The sequence below is a fragment of the Apteryx mantelli genome, chromosome 13 (assembly GCF_036417845.1).
Source record: "Apteryx mantelli isolate bAptMan1 chromosome 13, bAptMan1.hap1, whole genome shotgun sequence".
Classification (NCBI taxonomy): domain Eukaryota; kingdom Metazoa; phylum Chordata; class Aves; order Apterygiformes; family Apterygidae; genus Apteryx; species Apteryx mantelli.
In genome coordinates this window covers 13,154,792-13,175,245 of record NC_089990.1, presented here as the reverse complement: position 1 = coordinate 13,175,245, position 20,454 = coordinate 13,154,792, and the positions used below count along the sequence as shown (strand labels likewise).

Below are 20,454 nucleotides of genomic sequence, written 5' to 3'. Positions count from 1 at the left end.
TGACTCCACAGTCACAGCAGACCTACAGCTGAACAGTGCTTGCTGTGTCTAGCTCCAAGTTAAAACCAAAAGCAATGTTAGACAAGGTATAACATTATTAAATGATATATTAAACATACATAGTCAACCTGTGCCAAGACACTTCCTTCAATAAAGAAACTTATGTAAATCCAAAAATAAACTAAATACTGGTTTTAATCTGAACAAATTTTTAGTGAGCTCAATTTACTCCAGGACAGGCTCACCGAATATTTAGGAATTGAAAATTTGATATGCTTTTTAGGTTTACGTTTTCCAAAGTGTTACTTTTTTTTGTTAAAGCATTTTCCCTTTTTGAAGCATTTAACTAAAATAAGTGAATTCCATTCTCACCATTTTATAAGTTTTGGCTATTTAGTCTATAATTCTAGATCACAACTATGTTTCTCTCCTCCAAATGATCTTTCCCTGTCAGATTTTAAGAGAACATTAAAACTGTTTTCGTTTCCCAGTTGCCTTTTCTAGAAACAAATACATGCCTGAAAATTTTTCAGAGAAGATGACTTCAGAGGATGATATCAAAAAAAAAATACAAAAAGGTTAAAATTACTTTTGCAGAAATAAGTAAACAGTAATCCTTTTTTCTTCTTGTTATAGGTTTTTTTCCCACAGAAAAAACAGTTGGGTTTGAGCAAAGCATAAAATCAGTTATAGTCCAGAACATAATAATTCTGTTTATATCCAGGTCTTTTTTTCCTAGAACACGAAAATAGAATTCTCTAAAACAATCTTTGCTTTCCCAACTATTAAGATCTGAGTGGCAGTTGCAAATCTTAGTGCAAAGATTACACAGAATCCAAAGCCAGCTACTAAAATGTGGCTACATTAAATTAATTTTTTTAAAAGTCCAAGTAAAAGAAGTGATTTCAAACCGTTTTGCAAATTGATTTCTTATTATATATTTTCATTCTAAGAAAAGACTTCTCTTTGACACAGCAAAATTTACCAAGGTCCCTGCTCCTCCCCTTTTTATTCACTGAAATTTAACACTCCTTCCTGTAAGTTTGATGGTGGTCCTTTGTACCCAAGTTTTCTTTCACTTTTTAAATATCTTTATTACCCAGTTTTTCTGTTACCTATATTGTTGCGAAAGCCATTCTACCTAAGCATTATGTGACATTATTCTTTCATTACATTTATATACAGCTATGGAAAGTTGAGTACCTGCTATGCTACCACTTTTTCCTACTTCAGTTTACTGTATATTTATCAATGCCATACAATGACTGAGAATAGTTTTAATAACCTTCTGAAAGCTGAGTAAAAGGACTAGCCTGAGGAATGCAAAACAGACAAACACAATATTTACTGGTTGGTTGATATCCCTACACAAGATTAATACTTGTGCCAATCTTTATGTCATTTCTTTGGACACTGATATATGGACTAGCTAATATACATGGTAATTTTTTAATTATTGATTTCTTTTTTCCCCTTTGCTTCTAAAATATGAATTTGTAGTCATACTTGATACAAACTGTGGTTATTTGTGCGATTTTTATCTCAGCTTTGCATCTAGCAGTAATTTCTCAATACTGTTGGCAAGAAAAATGCCTGCTGCATTTTTTCATACAATAATCTTGATGGTATCATACAGAACTTCCTGGGTTAATATTTCCATTTTTAACAACATTTTATGTTCCAGGACAGGACTAGCTTATCTGAATATAAGCCAGTAATTATATATAATATAATGCCTCTTTTATTACAATGCTCAGATTTCTTTCCAGCTTTAAAGAACTGGATATGATCTATACAGAGAGAGAAAAAGAAATATTGCAGCTAAATACTATTTCTGAGTTTTCAAACATACATTTAATACTGTGTATACATGCTGCCTTACCATTTTTAACAATACAGTACATCTTTTTGATTTAGAGTCAAATCCCAATAGTTACTGTTGAATTAGATAGGGTATTCAAGCTCTTAGTAACAGCTACTAAATTTTCACACTTTTTCTATCATCTCTACTACTTTAGACCTGCACGTCTCTGTACTATCTGTAGCTGACCATATACTCCAGAGAGTGCATTCTATCATTGCATGCAGTTCTGCAGAAGGTAACAGAGAAGAAAAGGGGATGTTTCTTCAGAAAATAGGGGGGGAGGAGGGCGCGGTTCTGCTCCAAGGCTACTGGAGGACTTTGCTGTCTGTTTGCTCTGCAGGTCTCCCTATGAACCGGTAGCTGACTTGCGTAGTTTATAACACTATGGTATGTTCCCCAAACTGTTTAGAGCTTGACTTTCGATGTTCCTGTCTCACAGCACAATTTAGGCAAGGACTTTTGCTCTGGGTATGCTCCAAAAGCTTCACAGAGCCATACCAAGGTATCTCTACTTCAAAACTACCCTGGCAGCCTTCTCAGCAAGGTTTGTGTCCTTACCCTGGGCATGGGCCCTGGGAGGGTCCTGGCAGCCTCCACCCTGCACGTCATCTGGGCTTCCTCTGACCTCCAGGGAAGCGGCATTGTCCCTCCTGATGGATCCCTCCTGCCCATCTTCTTTCCCCCAGGCAGCAGCACAGTCTACCCAAGCTATTGCAGACCATCCTGCTTAGCAAAGCACCCAGGCATTTCTCCCTAGAGCACAGCCAGACCCAGGGAGGGCTGATGGGAGCACCCCAGCACCAGCTGCTCTTGTTGGCTCCCCTCTATCCGGCACCGCATGCAGGCCTGAGCTGCTGGGATCACAGCACTCGAGGAGATCAAGGGTCCTGCTACAACTACAGGTAATCCAGAGAAGGCAGGCAGAAGAATTCGCTTCCTCTTGCAGAGTTTATCTGGCTCCAAGAAGGATAAGCCTAAATCCTCAGTTGTATTTCCCCTCCCTCCCCTCCATCCTCTAGTCCAGGAGACATAATCTGGCATCTGACCAAGGTTGAAAGGCAAAATTTAGAAACAGGTACAGGAAAGACTTGACATCTCAGAGGGAGGGGAGGGAAATAGAGAGCCTGCAGTCTAAAAACACCCCTCCCATGATTCCCACCCTGATTCTGCAGGCTCTCATCTTAAACCAGCCACACGGAGGAGAAATGTCTCCTGCCCCAGAGGCTGGAGGAACTAGCCACAGCCAATGCCCCCAGGAGATGGTAAGCTCAGAGGTGACCTGCTCTCCCTTCAGGCAGGACTGGCATCCCTCCGTCCTGTGTCAGTGCCACCTGGCCCAAGCCCGGCTCCCAGCTTCAAGTCCTCCTTGACTCCTGCAAACTGCAACCCTGCTGAGGTGATGTGTCTTCCCTGCCAGGAGCTGCCCTGCTCGGACACCTGTGCTGCACCAGCACAGCCCCACCATCCCCGTGGAGCTCCGTACCATAGGCAGAGCCTGCTGGGGTTTCCCAAACACCTGTGTATTCCATATGATTCACAGACCACCATCTCCAGTGGTGGAGCCCCAGGAGCTTCTCAGCACTTCCCTGCAGAGGTGGGCTGAGGAGGGCACTTGGCAGAGCGCTGCTGCTGCCATGTCCCCAGGATGGGGCAGGGAAGCCTTTGCCTCGGGAGCCCTGAACCAGGGGGTCAGTAACTGCCCTCCCCAGAGGGGCAGCAGGAAGGTGGTCCCAGGGTTTTCCATCTTCCCCTCCGTGCCTCCAAGCGAGACAGCTCCCGCCAGCCTTCTGCCGGGGGCGGTTGCGGCTGGTCTCCCCTCCGCTTGCCTGCCTATCACCACCCCAGAGCGGCTGTCATGGCAACGCGTGCTGATGCGGGAATGCACCAGGGACTTCGCTTTAGTGAAACCTGTAGGCAGCGCCCTGATAGTCGGAACAGGGAAAGGAGCAGGGGAGCAAGCGAGACAACCTTGGCTGCAGCTTGCAAAGAGGCTGACCTGGACTGGCCCTCTGCATTCAGCTCAACAAACCTATTTACCAACATCAACACAACATGCGCAGGTTTGCAGCTTCCTGCATCCCAAGAGAGGAGATGTCAACATCAGCCACTCGGCTCTCCTCCTTATGGCTTGGCAATGTGTCCATAGAGACAATATTGCCCCACCACCACCCCAAGGCCCCATGTGAAGATATGGGCAATGGAGGGTTTGTGCTCCATAGGACAAAACTGGTACCGAGCACCCACAGGTCTGCATGACTTGCTGGGTGCTCAGCACCAACCCTCCTCTCCAAAGGGCAGACCTGACCTCTTGACTCACTGAAACACCTTGGTAAGGTTTCTCCCTCTTAAAAGACCTCAAACACCCGTCAGGCACTGCAAAGAAAATACCCATTGCCTGGCACTACCAAAAACCCTTTGGGCATAGTGGTGACTCCCATGCTGGTAGGTGGTGGCTGCCCTCCCTAACCATTTCCCAGCAGCAGTCCCAGACCCCAGCACCATCCAGCATCACCTGTGGATAATGAGAACAAACTGAGAACGGAGCCTTTTCTTAGAAATCCCACTCACAGCTGCAGGAGAAGCAAGTGGTGCTTTGCTTTCAGAGCTATCATGAGCAGTCATTCCCCTGCTTTGGCATACAGCTGCTTAGCAGTCTGGTGACCTTCCTCACTACCCAGCTTCCCAGCCCTTGGAGAAGGGATGCAAATCCTGCGCACAGCACCCAACCTGAGCAGTGCCTTGCTCCCAGGAATGCAGCGCCAGCAATGCAGGGGGGAGTCCTGGCTTTCCCTGGGTGTGAAGGAGGCAGGATCTGGGGGAGGCAGAGCCATCCAGGGAGAGCTCAGAGGGGGCCCATGCCAAACAGCTGCCTTCGAATTTTTCTAATCTTCAAGAGACTCCAGTGCTGAGCCCACTGGAGAGATGTGGTGCCGTCAGGAAGACAGAACAAGACTGGAGCTTGCCCACTGCTTCGCATCATTCACATCAGACCCCATCTCTCCCTAGCAGAGCAGGCTATTGCACAGTGCAGCACTGTGAGGAAGACCATCCCTGAGTTCAGCAGCATCTCTGACACATCATAGGCCAGAACACCAGTCGCCAGGAATCCCAGCTAGCCATTGAGCCAACCATCACCACAGACCTTCTGCGTTTCACACCTTGAGCCCTGACACTGCATGCATCATGATGGACCTGCTCACCAGGGTGAGCCTGGTGTGCTGCAAGAGCCTGAGGCATCAGGACTGAGTCAGATGCAGGGCTCCAAGCCAGAATCCCTCTGCAATACCCAAATCCAGTGGTCTAGATCCATACAAACCCTGCTCACAGCTTGCTGACCTGATACCACCTACCTTACCTCTCTAGAGAAGGGGCAAAGCCAGTAGGTCTCCCTGTGCTGTGGTCATCATCCCTGCTGTTCACAGCCCAAGTAGAAGAGGTTTGATTGGGGCCTGCTCACATTCACCAAATGACCTCTTCATGAACACCCTAAGAAAAATAAAAAGCAGGCAGTCAGCATGCAGGAGTTACCACCATAATGTCATGGTAAGATCTCTCCATTTCCCCTAGCTGTAAAATAGAAATACTTACATTTACCAGAGGCCCATGAGAGATTTTTTTGTGGGTGTCATCCAGCCACAATTATCTTATTCCTGGAACTACTGCTCAGAGAAAGGAGAGGAAATCTGGTACAACACAAAGCATTTATGGTTGATTTACCTGAAAAACCCAGCCTTTTTCCACTAGCTAAGCTAGGTCCCCTGTGAAGATGCACCCTTTGGGCTGTATCTTCATGTAGCAGCAGATCTGCAGAAAACATCTGCTGAATATGTCAGCAGGCTTTGCTGGTTTGATGACAATGGAAGGGGCTGCAGCCTGGCGAGGCTGGGGTCCGGGGTCAACAGATGCATGTCAGATGGCCCAAGAGAAGGTGCAGAAGACACACAAACTCCTGCGTGTAGTTGCCTGTCACCAAGGGCCCACAAGCAGGCCTCTGCAACCAGCCGCAGCCAAAAGGACATCCATGCTCACCCCAGCCTCCCCTCTCTGGAGGCAAAGCAGCAAAATATTTGCTCTGTTTGATGCATCCCGCTCACAACACACAGCTGAGAAAGAGCTTCTGTTGTACAGAGGGATTATTTTTTGAAATGGGATACAACCAGAAGAAAACTATTGACAATATATAGACAAAGCAGCTTAACACTTCATGGTGCAAGGACAAATCTCTGCAGGCACTGTGAGGTCCTTACAGTGGGCACCTTCAGTTTTTCTTCCCAGATGCCAACCCTGAGGAGGAGCAGCCTTTGACAGCCCTCTGCTCCCCATCTCAAGGAGAACCTCGCAGGGCCAGGGGAGGTGTTGAAACCACCTCTAAAATGGGCAGCCGAAAAAATTGCATCTGCTGTGCGCCATGTCCAATCTGCTGGGAATTTAGGCAGCCCAAAAGTGCAGCTGTGCCATTACGCACTTTTCTCCAACATCTGCCTGTCCTGCTTACTGGAAAATCATGGAGCCGCTGCTAATTTCATTAGCAGGCCCATCAAGTGGTTCATCAAACTATGATTTTCTGGCTTGCCGCCGCGAGGAAACAAGCAGGATCTGTTTGAATTCGCAAAGCCATCCTCTGGGGTAATTCGTCTGAAGGCTTAAAGTTTCCCGAGTGGATTATTATCTTGGATTAAAATTGGGGAAGGGAGTATTTTTGTCTCCCCAGGAAGAAATCAGAATATGCTCTAAGCTACCAGCAGCTCCCCAGCCAAGAGGCTGAAGCTCTGCTTGCCCGGGGCTGGGGCCAGGGCCAGGCAGGGGTGCAGGCACCCCCGGACTGCGACTGTGGCTGCCTCCTCCCGGGCAGCGGGTCGGAGCCCGGCGTGGGCCCCGGCCACTCTCGGACAGGCTCTGTAGCCCTCCCGGGGCTGCCTGCCGCTGCGGCAGCGCTCGCTGCGATCCCTGAGCTGCCGAGAGCAAAGTCAGCTCAGAGATATTGTCAGCAAAGAAGTGATGCCTGCTGGTTTTCAACCCGCCGCCCGGGGAGAGGGCAGGGATTATGCGCGTGGGGCAGGCAAAGGGCAGCTGAGAAGTGCCACGACACTAGAAGATGCTCCCATGCGCCAGTTCGCAGGGGCTGCAGCTCCCTCTGAAAACACTCAAAGTTGCGTTTGCAAATGCTCGGCAGCTGAAATGCGACCCCCACGGTTTGCACGGAGGCGCCCGGTGCTCAGGGCTGAAATCACAGCCCCCTCCCTCCCTCTGCCCTTTCCCCGCGGTACCCATTTGGGGGACAGGACAGGGCTGGGGTGCCGCGGCCGCCAGGCGCAGCGCGGTTCTGTGGTTCACAGCACCCTCTCCTGGCTCCGGCTCCGCATCCGCAGGGCGAAAGCCGCAGATGCGCTCAGCGCCCGGCGGGACTAGCAGGTGCTCCTGCAGCCCCTCGTCCACCCCTGCACCCCAAGCGGAGCTGGGAAAATGGGGGCTCTGCCCCTGCTGCTTCTGCACCCTTCCCGCCGGCAGCAGCCAGAAAATGACGAGCAGATGATGTTAGTGCTAAATCACAGGACACGGAAAAGCTGGGAAACAGGGATACCAGTATTAAATAAAAAATCAGAATAAAAGTCAGTTCATCTTCAAGCAAAATCATCTTAGTGCTTAAAAAAAAAACAAAACAGAAAACTATAAAATTTCATTTAGAGACCACACCATCAAACTTTTCATTTTATCCCAAATTCTGGTTTTGATAATTTAACCTTCCCAAACACACGCTCCCCAAAAGAAAGGCCTTTTTTAAAAATGAATAAGTCCCACCCAAATTGAAATGCTGTAGTCTTATTTTGGAGGGTAAAAGAAAGGACAAAGCAAATAACCTCACTTTTCCACCATGAACCTTTCTGGGCTGATAGACACCCTTGCGTCTCCCCATTATTTTAGCCAAACTGTTTGCTGAATTTGGCCCAAGACATGAATTTTCCCAGCACCCCTGAAATTCCTTTCTCCAGTGAACTTTCTCCTCCTGGGAAAATAGCCCCAGCCCTGTGGACTAGCCCCTGCGGACTAGGTGGAGAGGAGCAGGAGGTCCCAGATGCCCTCACACAGAGTCAGGGTGAGCTGGACAGCAGAAGCAAGAAATCAGGTTGCATCCTGCAGTCCAAGCTCTTGCCTGGCACCGTTACCCCAGTACCAGGAGGCCAAACAAGTTTATCCTGTGACAACAGGCACCACAGCGGAGACTGGAAGGCAGAAAGCACAAAGCCAGTTGCTGACGCTGAACGATTTGTTCAGTCTGCATCTAAAGGCACCTCCTTGCACAGGACAGAGAGCTTGCCCGACCTTGCTGGCTTGGCTGTTCCCAAGTTCAGTGATGAACACTGCAAGATATCAAGCTAAACAGTCTGTATTTTCATGTTAAGGAGCTAAATCTCTGAACCTAGGACAAGTGACTGCCATATGGGCACCTGGTGAAATCCTCCCTGCTCACAGACAGTTACTACAGGGACTGCAAGGGCTACAGCAGTCTCTGAGGCTCAGCCCAGCTTGCCCACACACAGGAGTCACACGTACGGCCGGCAAAGCCACCACTTGCCTCCCCTGGCCAGGGGTCGGGGCCGGCTCTGGGAGCTGAGGTTGGCCGCGGGGGACTCTGGTTTGAGGTAGGTGCCTCGAGTGATATTAGTGCTTATGCTGCGGTTGCTGTGTGAGATTTTGCAGGGCTGTGGTGGCCTGTCCTGCCCTGCACCTCTCGCCAGCAAGCTGCTCGTGCTGTGGAGCCCATAGGGTACGGCACAGCCAGGCAGAGTTTTGCCGGTGGCTTAAAGGGTGCCACATTTTCTTGCATGTGCAAACGCTCCCCCTTGACTCTGCCACTCATTTCTTCTCCAGAAAGCAACTGGCCTGAAAGACCCCAAAACTCCTGCAGAAGACAAGCAAACCTCCCACCTAAGAAAATAAATGTGTTCTGCTCTCTCTCCGAGCTACCCGCTGCGAAGTAAATATGGACACAGCTGGGTCCCACCAGTGCTTTGTTCCTTTAAAATATGTCATTTCAGTCAAACCTTTCCTGGCACCTCTAGCCATCATTAGAAAGATGAGAGAGACAGTTACTGTCTTCCTTCTGTACGTAGCGTAACAGTCACTGTCAGTCCAAAGAGCAGCGTTTGTTTCCTGCTGTATTGTACTTGTCATCTGAGACTTCCATAGTCAACATGAAATTCATGCCGCCTTCTCAGCAGGAGAGCTTGGAAACACCATCCTCCAGGAAAATGTGACATTGGGGGGCCACCTGCGCCAGGTGGAACTCAATAGCTCAAGCAGCAAATACAGCAGAAGGGGAAAAGAGGGTGGGTGGGAGAGCAGCACCTGCCTGTCCTTTAAGCAAGATGCCCAACTTCTGCAACGTTGTGGAGATGACCTATGTAGTGACGGTGACCCAGACAAGCCTCCCTGTTTACAGACATGAGAGGCCCAGACTTGGCTTGCTTAGCTGAGTTTATGTGTCCCACAGGCGTGAAGTTACTCAGTGCAGAGTGGGTATTTACCTACTGTGGTGTGATTTACAAAAGCCAGATCCAAAAAGCATTTGTAAATATCTGGCCTGTGATCTGGTCTCTTTCACTGGGATGGTTTTGTTATCTGCTAGGAATCTGGCATCTTCTAAAGGCCGTCTTCCTCCTCAGCCCCATTGTGAACAGGGAGGTGGCACACGGCAGGTTCTGTCTGCTGCGGCTCTGTGCCTCCTTGGCACACATGGGAGGTCAGCACGTCCAGGCATCCCTCCATGCAAGGCTGTGGATGATGACATCCCACCTCATATTAAGGCAAAGGGAAAGAAGAAGGTGTGATGAGCAGAGACCTTTTGTAGAAGTTGGAAGGAAACATTAGCAGTGGCATAAGCCATTCTCCTCTTTTTATTGATCCAAGCCCAAGATCTCAGATCAAGGCAGTCAAAGAGACAGACCTGAGCGAGAGGGAAGACAGTCACCTGATTTGGAGCCATGTCAAGAGCTGCATCAAGACAGTGGCAACAGCAATGCTAAAGACTTGAGAGAAATCCCTGGCAAAGCAGCCAAAGGAGCTGCCCTGTGAAAAAACATACACTGTCTCAGTGCAAGGCAGGACATCATTTAGCTGACCTGTGTGTCCCCTCATTGCATCCCACCAGGATGTCCCTCCCCATCCTCAGACAGGCTGTCTGAGTTATCAGAGAAGAAGCCCTCCAGATCTTGTTGCCTCATCTTGGACTCCAGAACAGTGATGCGCTGCTTGAGCTTCATCTGGGCATCGTTGTACTCTGTCAGGAGCCGGCCAAAACGGGTCTGCAGTGTGTCCAGGTTCAAGGCCAGCTTGTCCAGCTTCTCCTCCACGCTCTTCCCTTCCATGCTTTCCTCTGCAGCCGACTCATCCAGCAGCCCTTCCTTGGTCAGGATCTCCCGGCCACGCTCCTCCAGGACCTTTTTGGCATCAGGATACTCTGTGACTGCTTCCATCAGGTCTTCCTTCGACAGGCAGAAGAGATCGGAGTAGCCCAAGCTACGAATGTTGGCAGTGCGCCTGTTGCCCGTTTTGCTTCCTTTAATATTGAGGATGCTGATCTCACCAAAGCAGCTTCCTGCAGTGAGCAAAGCATATTGTGTTGTTCCATCATCTGCCACCACAGCCAGCTTCCCCTCCTTGATGATGTACATCTCTTTCCCGATGTCTCCTTTCCGGCAAATGTAATCCCCTGGGCTGAATACCTGAGGGCGAAGCTTCAGCACCAGCTCCACCAGTAGACCTGCTTCACAGTCCTGGAAGATCCTCACCTTCTTCAGTGTCTCCAGATGAACGTTGATAGCAATCTCTGCCTTTAACTTGTCAGGGAGATTCTTCAGGACTTCCCGTTCATCTACTGCCTTCTTGTTGGTCCACAGGTAGTCAAACCACTTGATGACTTTGGTTTCCATGTCTTTGCTCACCTTGCGGAACTGCATGTAGTGTTTGATGGCATCAATTTTTGCCTGGAACTCTGCCCTGGTGGCATTCATATTGGATATCATGGATCCCACGTTCCCCACAATGGTGGCAAAGATGAGGACGCCAATGAGGAAATCAAAGATCACAAAGAGATATTCTTCATCACGCACAGGAGGAGGGGTTTCTCCAATGGTAGTCAAAGTCAATGTAGACCAGTAGAGACAGTAGACATACTCCCTGGTGAGATATCCATATTCAGGGTCTGTGACATTGGGATAAACCCAGGTGTCCTCTCCAAAGCCTATGGCTTTGGAGATGGCGTAATAAATGCATGCATTCCAGTGGATGATGACCAGGATGTAAAGAACCAAGTTGCTGATGCGAAAGATGTTGGGGTAGCTGGTTCTGGTCTCAGTCTTATCAAAGAACTCAAACATGCGGGAGAAGTGCAGCAGCCTGTTGAAACGCAATTCAGGGCGGTGCAATCCCACAGCAAAGTACACCAGGTCTGTTGGCAGGATGGAGCAAACATCCAGCTTGAACTGTAAGGTGTGGATGTAGCTATCCCGTAATTTCTTCAGGTCCTTAACCAGAAGACCCTGTTCCAAGAAACCTGACAGGGAAGCAAATGATCGAATTATCTTGGCTTATGTACAACTCTTCTGCAGACTTTTTGATAAACATTTCACAGTATGCCTTTCACATGCATGCATATACACAGAGTCATTCAAATATTACTAATTCCACCTGATCTACTGAGTCTACAAGCTTTCATTATCCCTCAAGTTCTTCATCTGGCAAAAGCCATGCAAAGATATCACTTAGGGATTTACTCTATTGCCTCAAAGAAATGGGGATGCAAAGGTTTCCATCCTCCAGATCATAAATTATTGCAAGTTCTGGACAAAAAATGCACAGCTGCCTGCCCCATTCTGAGAACATTAAATTCTACCATTTTTCCATTTAGATAATTCATTAACTGAACTGATATAAAATCAGAGATACAGACCTTCAACTATGCCCGAGTACTAATAGTAATGTGAGTAATTTTGTACAATTATTCAAAGGTGAGGTTGAAAGCTAGGATGATTAATCTTTCATACTGAAACTTACTCTATTTCTCAGGTCTTTTAATTAGATTCTTTCTCTGGAGGCTGCTTCAGACGAGCAAGTGCCAAGGTAGATAAAAACCCTCTTTCTAATGGAGCTATAGATCCCTTCCCTTGCAGCTCATCCCCACTTCTAGGTAATTAAAACAAAACACTCACAAGCTGGGATGCTTCCTCTACTTACCTGTGCGCAGGCGGATCACTATGTCCCCGATATAGATACAGTCCGAGATATAGTCTAACACCAGCCACAGGACAACATAAGTCTTTTGTAGGTCACTGAAACAAGCCCTGGAGGAGGACCACACAGTGGGGTGATGAGACCACTGAACACCCTTATCATCTCCAACCCAGGTGGTTCTGGGGCTCCTAAACTCTACAGCTGAGCTTGGTCACTTGTCCCCTCTGCTCCTAGAAATTAAATCCTTCTTCTCGGAATCATCTGCCCTCCATTGACCTAGGTAAAGAAATGCTCTTGAGACCACCTCCCAAATGCACCTCACAAGGCCTTGCAAGCAGCTGCACCCAGAGATGACAGTCCTTTCCTGCCAGGGCCAGACAATGATGCTCTGCCTTTGCACTGCTGCAGTCAGAACAAAATGGGAGGTTCTTTCCTTTAGGTTCCCACAGGCCCCAGCCCCAGCACAGCCAGCTTCAGATGTCCAATACCAGCCTGAGCCACGACTGCCAGATGAACAGGAGGGACAGGCGAGACAGGGACCCTACAAGCCTTCCAGCTCACCTGACCACAAGCAAGCACCAGTTATAGAGGACAGGAACCGCAATGACAGCCAGCCAACGGTAATACCAGTCCCCCGCAGGGTCCACCACAAAGGTCTGCCATTTCTTCCTGGAAGCAGAGAGAACCCAGAGGTGGCAGGCAATGTGTGAACAAAGGGCTAAATGTAAATAGGGTTGGAAGGGACCATCCAAGTCATCTCCCTCATCCTTTGCACTAGACTGGCTTAAACATAGCTGCAGCTTGAGTGTCAGTCTCTAAGTTAGGTCCAATGCCAGGAGTGCTGAGTAAAAAAGTCCAGCACTGTTTAAGCTCCTTTATCCCCAAAATTGTGCTTGACAATGTACCAAAAGAGGAAACTGTAGCACAGCAAGACAAAGCAGGCAGCCTACATGCACACAGTATATCAGTGGCAGAGTCAGAAACAGACATTTGGAAGAAGGTAATCAGAAAACTTCTCATTAGATGACATTCCTTCTCCCAGATACAGTAGGGATTGGAGCCGGACAGATTTTGAAGAAGAATATTAATTAGGGCAGAAAGAAAATTGTGCTGCCAGATCAGTGGGAGCACCAGGAGGTGCTGCCCAAACAGCAGAGCAGTGACCTGGGCAGACAGCATTGCAGGGCTGCCATTCCCGCTCTTCTTACAGCTGCCTGCTTGCATTTTGCCCAGCCTTTGAACTGTTCCCAAGTGTTTGATCCAGCTTATCTTGGGACTCTGAGATGTGTGGGCTCCTGTCCCAAGATCTCACCGGAGAAGCCAGGGAACAGAAACTGTGCAGCTGAACTGCTAGGCTGCTACAGCCTGGTAGAGCAAAACTCCTTCTCGCCCTCCCTCCCTTCCAGCTTTTGAACATGCAAAACTCCCTCCAGCAATGGGAGGAACAACTCCATTGCCAGCACATAGCCCTGTGCACCCCACTGCTTCTGATGCCTTCACAAAAGCAAATCCTCTGCCTTGAAGCCTGCTTCCCTGGTGCCACGCAGGCAGCAGCACTTGCGGTGCCTGGCGTGCGGGGATTAGCGGCCCAAGCAGAGCCAGCAGCCGTCGTTCACATACGTTTCGGGTACAGGCACAGACAAGTGGGTGGTTCAACCTTCGCATTAGAAGTGGTGAGAGAGTGCATCCCTTTTGTTCAGAAATGGGTCGATCTGGGACTTAAATATTTTCTGAGAAAGAGACTGTAACCTACAACACCTGGCACAAGGGAAACATTGGCTCACCTAGAACCAGCAAGTGCTGTTGTAGCACACACATCACAAGCACCAATAACCTCAATAACTATGTTAATCATGCTGGCAATTTCAGCCTTAAATCACCAGTTGTGATCACAGCAGGTGGCTGGAGTCACTGACATTATCCAGCTGACATATACAGTACAGCTACCCCCTCTGACAACAGGGTTAGGGCAAAAACCAGGGACTGGAAAACCAGGGCCTGAGTTAACCCAGAAAGAGGGAATAATCAGCTGCCCATTCCTGAAGGCTTTGCACCCAGTACTGCAAACCGCTGAGGCTCCCACTGCAGTGCCTGGTGCCTTGTGCTCAGAGTTAGCAGACCTGGGCCTTTCATCCATACAGCTGAGGACCTAGAAAACAGCAGAAGTTAGCACCATCGCTCCAGAAGTTATTTGTGAGAGCCACAATGCTCTCCCTTCTAGAGACTGGTGAGGTAACTCTAAATACACATCTCCCCCGCCCCAGGGACCTTTAACCTATCTCTTAAATAAAGTCAAGCTGGCAAACAATATGCATCTACCGGCCATGACACGATGGCGCTTGGCTCTGTTGCCACATCACCTGTGGATGCAGGAAACCCTCATCCTGCCAGACTCACCTCAGAAAGCGAACAACCTCCCCTAAGGAGCCACAGCACCGAGCAGCCCCTTCACAGCAGCCTGCAACTCCCTCTTCCCCTGATAATTAACAAGCTCCCCTTACCCTCACAGGGCAGAACATTTTTCTCCATGACTAGTAAAGACCCACATACAAGCCTCAGATATATTTCTCCTACAGAAAACAATCATTTCTAGGTGTTCTAATTACCATGTATAATAGTAGGGTCCAGGCTAGTACATGAGCTTTGCCCTTTAATTAGCCAGCAGAAGAAAAGCCTGGTTATTGCTTTTCACCAGGTGTGTGAGCTGAGGAGATGAAAGGGCTGGAATTGAAAGAGCATTTTGAGAAAGCTTCTGTCACAGTGTCTGTTCTTGGGGGAGGCACAGGCAGCAGTGCACTCCCTTCACCTCCCTTTGTCCTGCACATGATGAAATGAGACTTGCAAACGTAATGCCTTTGTGCTTGCAATGGTCCCCGGAGGGTTTCTTCTGCAAGCAGCTCCTGTCGGAAGAGGGACCCTGGCCCCAGCACAGGGCCAAGCTCAGAAAACATCCCAGACGAGGGCTCAAGCCCTTGCGGCATTACAGCCGAGGGTGCCAACCCCGTGTCCCCTTGGTTTGCCCACAGCTCCTCACATATATGCACAGGCCAGAGGTGAATCTTTTTATGGATGCAGGGCTGCTTCCCGTTGCCAACCCCCAATATCGAATTGCTCTGAAAACAGGGGTGGGGGTCTGCTGACTCTCATGAGCCATGCTAGAGTAAGGACCAGGGCAGAGATGACCCCATGGTGAGGGACAGACCAGGTCTCTTCCACAGGGACAGACTGCCAGGAGGGAAAGAGCAGACCATGCGTTGCCTACACAGCAGCCTGGGAAGGCTGAGCTGACTGCCAGAAAAGGGGTTGGAGAGGACAGGGGACCTTCTCCACTGCTACCTTCCTACCTGTCCCTCTCCAGGCAGATCTGCACCTGGGGTCCCCAGGACTCATTCCCAGCCCCATACCTCCCCTTCCCCAGCACCTGGCACACCCCCATCCGTGTCCATTTGCCTACGCTGCCAGGAGGTCCCGAGCACCATGCACGGCTGACCTCCAGCCAAGGACGGCAGAGGCCGCGGGGAAGGGACTCTACTTTTTGTTTTTCGCCTCTGACGCCTCGCCTTCTGGATCGTTGCCGACGCCTGTAGTCACCGCCTGGAGCTCAGGGCCCTGGAACCGCTCGAGGAAGGGGTCAGGCTTTTGCTGCTCCTCGTGCAAGTTCTTGCTGGCCCAGTCTCTCAGCACCAGCATCAGGCGGACTATCCTGAACAGGGGAGAGAGGCAGAGTCAGAAGGAGGTGTCTGTGGAGCCAGGAGAGAGCAAAAACTTGAGAGCAAGTCCTCATGGGGACCTGAGGTAGTGCTCATGCTGGTGGGGGAGTCCATGGAGTACTCAAAGGTGCTTACAGCTGAGAGGAAGGGTCTCACAGCCCCTTGTCAGGCCCAAACACGGTCTTTTTGCCCCTTGCAGTGACAGTATGGGACCAAGAATATAAGAGCAAGACAGTCCTGGGCCCACCCTAGCAGAGTCCAGCAGCCCCTTTCCAAATCCTGCTGTCTCTTGCCACGGGTCATGAGGAACATGTAGGTCACTCAGGCAGAGCTGAGGCTGCCTGCAAGGGAAAGGTGCCCTCGGGCACAGCCAGTCTCCAAACTCTCCCGGGGCACTGGAGATGGTGGAGCCGTCCTCTCCCCCTGCCCTCCCCACGGGCACCGCAGCGCACAGAGTAAGTCTGCAGATGCTGGTCCCTGCAGCACTTGAATGGTATAATTTGTGAATGGTGTAAATTGTGACTGGTGACCCCACACAAGCCCCCAGTGCCCCTCTGCCTGCAGGAGCACTGGGGAGCACCCAGCTCTCCACAGGACGGGGGAAGCCGTCCATGCATTGCCTCCTCGTGGTCAAGGGAGCAGGCAGGCAGCGCACTCCCTAGCCCAGTATGGTAGGAGATGGCTCGGAGATGGCATGTACCACTTCTCCAGGCAAACCCGGAGCAGGAAGGACAGAGCACTGCTTATTCAGTGTCCCTGCAACACGGTGATGTTTGGCAGCCCTTTCCCCCGTTTCACTGTACGTATTTCAAAGTCAGGCCCAAAAGGCTCTAGCTCAGCCCAGAGCCCATCAAATAGCTCTGTAGCTTCCTTCTTGTGTCCCGGAAATGGCACACAGGAGCTGTTCCAGCACTCGGAGCCCGCCGCGCACACGGATACCTGGCCAGGGCTTGCCGTCCTTGGAAAGTGGGAGCAGCTGGCTGTTCTCCACCATCCGGAGGAGCACCTCCCTGTGGCTCTGAAGAGGCGTCATTGTGGGGAGAGTGGGTCCTGCAGCAGGGAGAAGGAGGGTCATGGCTGCACCATCCTGCAGTGGTGCCTGCCCTCAGTCAACTTAGACCAGCTGGAGAAAGCAAGCACTTGGCATTTGTCATTGCAGACCTGCTGTTGGCCCCTGGGGCATGGCCACGCTGAGGTGGTCTTCCTCCTCTCCCCCTGCCCCACTGGCACCAGAGCAAGAACCACGCGCCCCATCCCAGGGGCATGTGGCCAAGGAGGGCTTCCCCACACCGTGCGCCCCTGCGCTCCTGGACAGGCCAGGCTCTCCCAGAAGGTCCCCAGTGCCCAGAGCCTCCCTGAGTCCTTCCTCAGAAACGCCTCCCTCGCCCGGAGCACGGATTGGCCTCACTTCTGGGTGCTGAGCGCCGTCCCCTTGGTGTCATCCCCGGCTTGGGCAGGCAGACGGGGGTGGTGGTTGGCCGGCGAACTCTGCAGGCCATTACTCGTCATCGTCGTTGTCCATGCGAGGGGACCGTGGGCGCACACCCTGCCCCAGGAACCTCGACAGAGCAGAAAGCAGCTGAGACTGTCCGCGCACGGAGCAGGACACACCACGCGCTGAATGGGCCCAGCCCCCTCCAGCTTTACGCACAAAACACCGAGACGTGGCGCAACATGCGAAGAGAGGGTGGAAACCCACGGGACTTGCCCGTTCAATGTTTCCATCACCGGCCACCGCCGGTACGGCAGAGCAGGCAACAACAGCCCCACAGAGCATTTCGCCATCGCCGAGAGATCTTGCAAACTGCAGCAGCGCGATTGCAGCCACCCGCGCCGTGCGGCCAGCAATGATGCCGAGCTCTCCCTGCTCCGCAGCCATTGCCGGGGCAACAGCGCTGATGTCCTAGCAGCGAGGGAGCTGCTCCCCGCGGAGTTGCGGCAGCCCCAAGGCAGGAAACGGGGTGCCCACGCAGGTGTAAGGCAAGGCCAGCCCGGCATGGAGAGGCTGCCGTGCCGGCAGCACTGGGGAGACATTGCACGTACGGGGCTGTCTGCATTAAAGTGAGCTGACCTCCTCCCCCGCGCACTGGGGTTTGCGCTGCCCAACAAACCCCAGGTCTAACAAGGGCTCAAATCTCCGCTGCACCAGCAATTAAGGTTTGCTGTTGAAAAAAAATTGAGCCTTGCTGAGGTTCCTGCTGGCAGCAGCTGCCCTCTGGGCTCAGGGAGCAGTGGGGAAAACCATGCATTTATACATGAAGGCTGACACGGAGCTGTTAAATCTGGGATGTCACTGAAGTTTATTATCCAAAGAGCAGGAGATTGCCCTGCGGAGCTGGCTCGGCTTTCCCTCGTGCTGGCTCCCCCACATCGCACGCAGCCATCACCATCCTGTGCCGCCCACAGCCCCACCTGGCTGGAGAAACAGCCCCGGGATTTCGAAAGCCAAAGTCACAGCAGGGAAGAAAGGAAAGGCCAGGGGAAGGCCCTGCCCAGGCCAGCCGTGCCCCAGAGCGGCGCAGGCTCTCGGCACAGCCTGAGACACTCCTGTCCTCGCGGTCTGACACGGCTGCGTCTCCCCAGCCGGGGCCCTGGCTTTGCTCCGCGCCTCCTGCACCCGCAGCGACCAAGCACGGCCACCTGCGCTGCACTGCGGATGCAGCGGCACCGGCGCGCGGTGGACGCGAGACTCGGCACACCGCACTGGTGTACAGGCAGCAACACGCAAAGGCACCTCACAAAAACACAGACGTAAGCGCTCAGGGATGCACAGGCACACGGGCAAACGCTTACCGGTGCCCACCTGCACCGCGTACCCCTTCCTGATGGCCCCATCTCCTCTGCGCTTTGGGCACAGCAAGTCCTCCAAACCCCCAAACAGTCATGGACGGGCGGACGAGACAGGGAATAGATGCCTGGGGACAAGGCGCTCAGGCGCTGGTGTGGCGCGTCCCGTGGGCAAGGGTCTGCGCGTGCACAGGCAGCACCAGCGCACAGAGACCACGCTGAGCATACGCACAGGCGGAGACGTGTCCCCACTGTGTTCGGATGAACACACACGTGCACGCGACCGACCTGCAACCGGGGCATCCCAAAGCACACGAGAGCTGCCTCCCCGGGGCAGGAGGAGCCGGCACGGGGGGAACCACGCGGGGAAGCAGCCGCCATCCACTTACGAGCCTGGCGTCCCCGCAGCGCGGTCGAGCAGCCTTCAGCCCTGAGACGCCGCGGACCCCCGCGCGAGCCAGCGCCGTGCTGCTGTCAGCGGCTTTGCTCCTGCCCGGCGCGGGCTCCGCTCATCCCAGGGGCCGCCAGGAGAGCATCCTTCCCCAGAGGCGCCCCCGGGGCGGCCCCGGAGAGCGCGCACTTTTAACACACGTGCCGATGTGCCAAACAAATGCAGCGAGGGAAGCGGAGCAGTCCTGCCCCTCTCCGCAGCCCGAGCGAGGCGGCGGCGCCCCAGCGACGGCAGCACAGTGCCCCGGGAGGGTGCACACGCGTGTGCGCGCCTCCCCGCTGCTGCACGCCCGTCCCCTGCACGGCAAGGTGTGCCTCGGAGGAGTTAATCACGCCGGCTTTGTGCCCGGGGACGGAAGGGGAGGAGGGAGATGCTGTGCTCGGGACTAGCCCCTGTCCCCCTGCCTCGCGCAGCCTCCCGGCTCTCCCTTCTCCTCGCTGGCACCGCGGGCGTCTTCCGCAGCAAAGCCCGGCCCGAGGGCGCAGCCGCCCCGCGGGCTCTGGGCCAGGCACCCGGGAGCCCTCCGCAAAGCCTGGGGGACGGTCGCTCCCGCGCCTGCGGCAGGGGTGACCCCAGCTGGGAACCGTCCTTCCCTGCCTCACAGGCTGTGCCACCACTGCTGCGGCGCTCGAAAATCTGCACGGGCGTCCGCACTGTAATGCCCTCCATCCAGGTACCTCTTCTCATGCTCAGGGAGCAGGAGGCCAGACTTACTGCTCCGGATTCCCGGAGAAGAGAGCTGCCGAGTTTGAGAATGGTCATGGAAAACATCTTTCACTGATTTCCACCCTCTTAGTTTGTTTGTAAAGCTGTTCTAATTAACAGTTGACAGAAAATTTGTATTCCCAAAGCATAAAAGAAAGAGAGCAAAAGTTTCCCCCTTTCCCCGCTTCTTTCCAACGGCATCCGACCCTTTGCTGTGGCTAAGGTTAAACCAGTCCCTGCCATGCAAGTGGCATCATGCACAGTGTGCAGGGCTGGGCTGAAAGCACCAGCATCCAGAGTCCCTTGACTATCAGCAGCTTTATTTTTTTCCTTTAAAGCCTTGACTTCCATCTCTTCTGATCTCACTGAAAAACTGGAAAGCAGGAAGCCCCTCAGGATATCGGGAACTTTTGCCCTCTCTCACCAAGCTCATCAGGCCCCTACGCGTCTTTGCACAGTGCAGCAGCTCCCTCGAGCACTGTGTTTCACAACGCGCTTGAAGCGTTTTGTTGTGGCAGCAGCCCGAGGGGACGCCCCAGGCTGCCACGCGGGCCTTCCCTGGCACAAAGGACAGCTGGGAGGAGGAGGAAGGGAAGAGAGAGAGGGAATACATAAAAGCGTCGCACCTCCAGAAGGTGAGGACAGGGACGCTGCAGCAGGAGAGGTGCTCCTGTGATGACAGGTCTTGCTCTCCTTCTTCACCCTCT

The 20,454-nt window shown here is 52.2% G+C and overlaps 1 protein-coding gene across 1 annotated transcript; it reads right to left on the bottom strand.

Annotated features, from left to right (window-relative positions):
• Window positions 1-9,996: 9,996 nt before the first annotated feature.
• On the bottom strand, window positions 9,997-17,313 carry CNGA2 (cyclic nucleotide gated channel subunit alpha 2). The gene is made up of 6 exons (XM_013959813.1): window positions 17,213-17,313; window positions 16,744-16,854; window positions 15,627-15,797; window positions 12,656-12,763; window positions 12,098-12,204; window positions 9,997-11,417 (listed from the first exon to the last, which is right to left on the bottom strand). The coding sequence occupies exons 1-6, from the start codon at window positions 17,311-17,313 to the stop codon at window positions 9,997-9,999; spliced, it is 2,019 nt and encodes a 672-aa protein (XP_013815267.1).
• Between the last annotated feature and the right edge of the window lie 3,141 nt (window positions 17,314-20,454).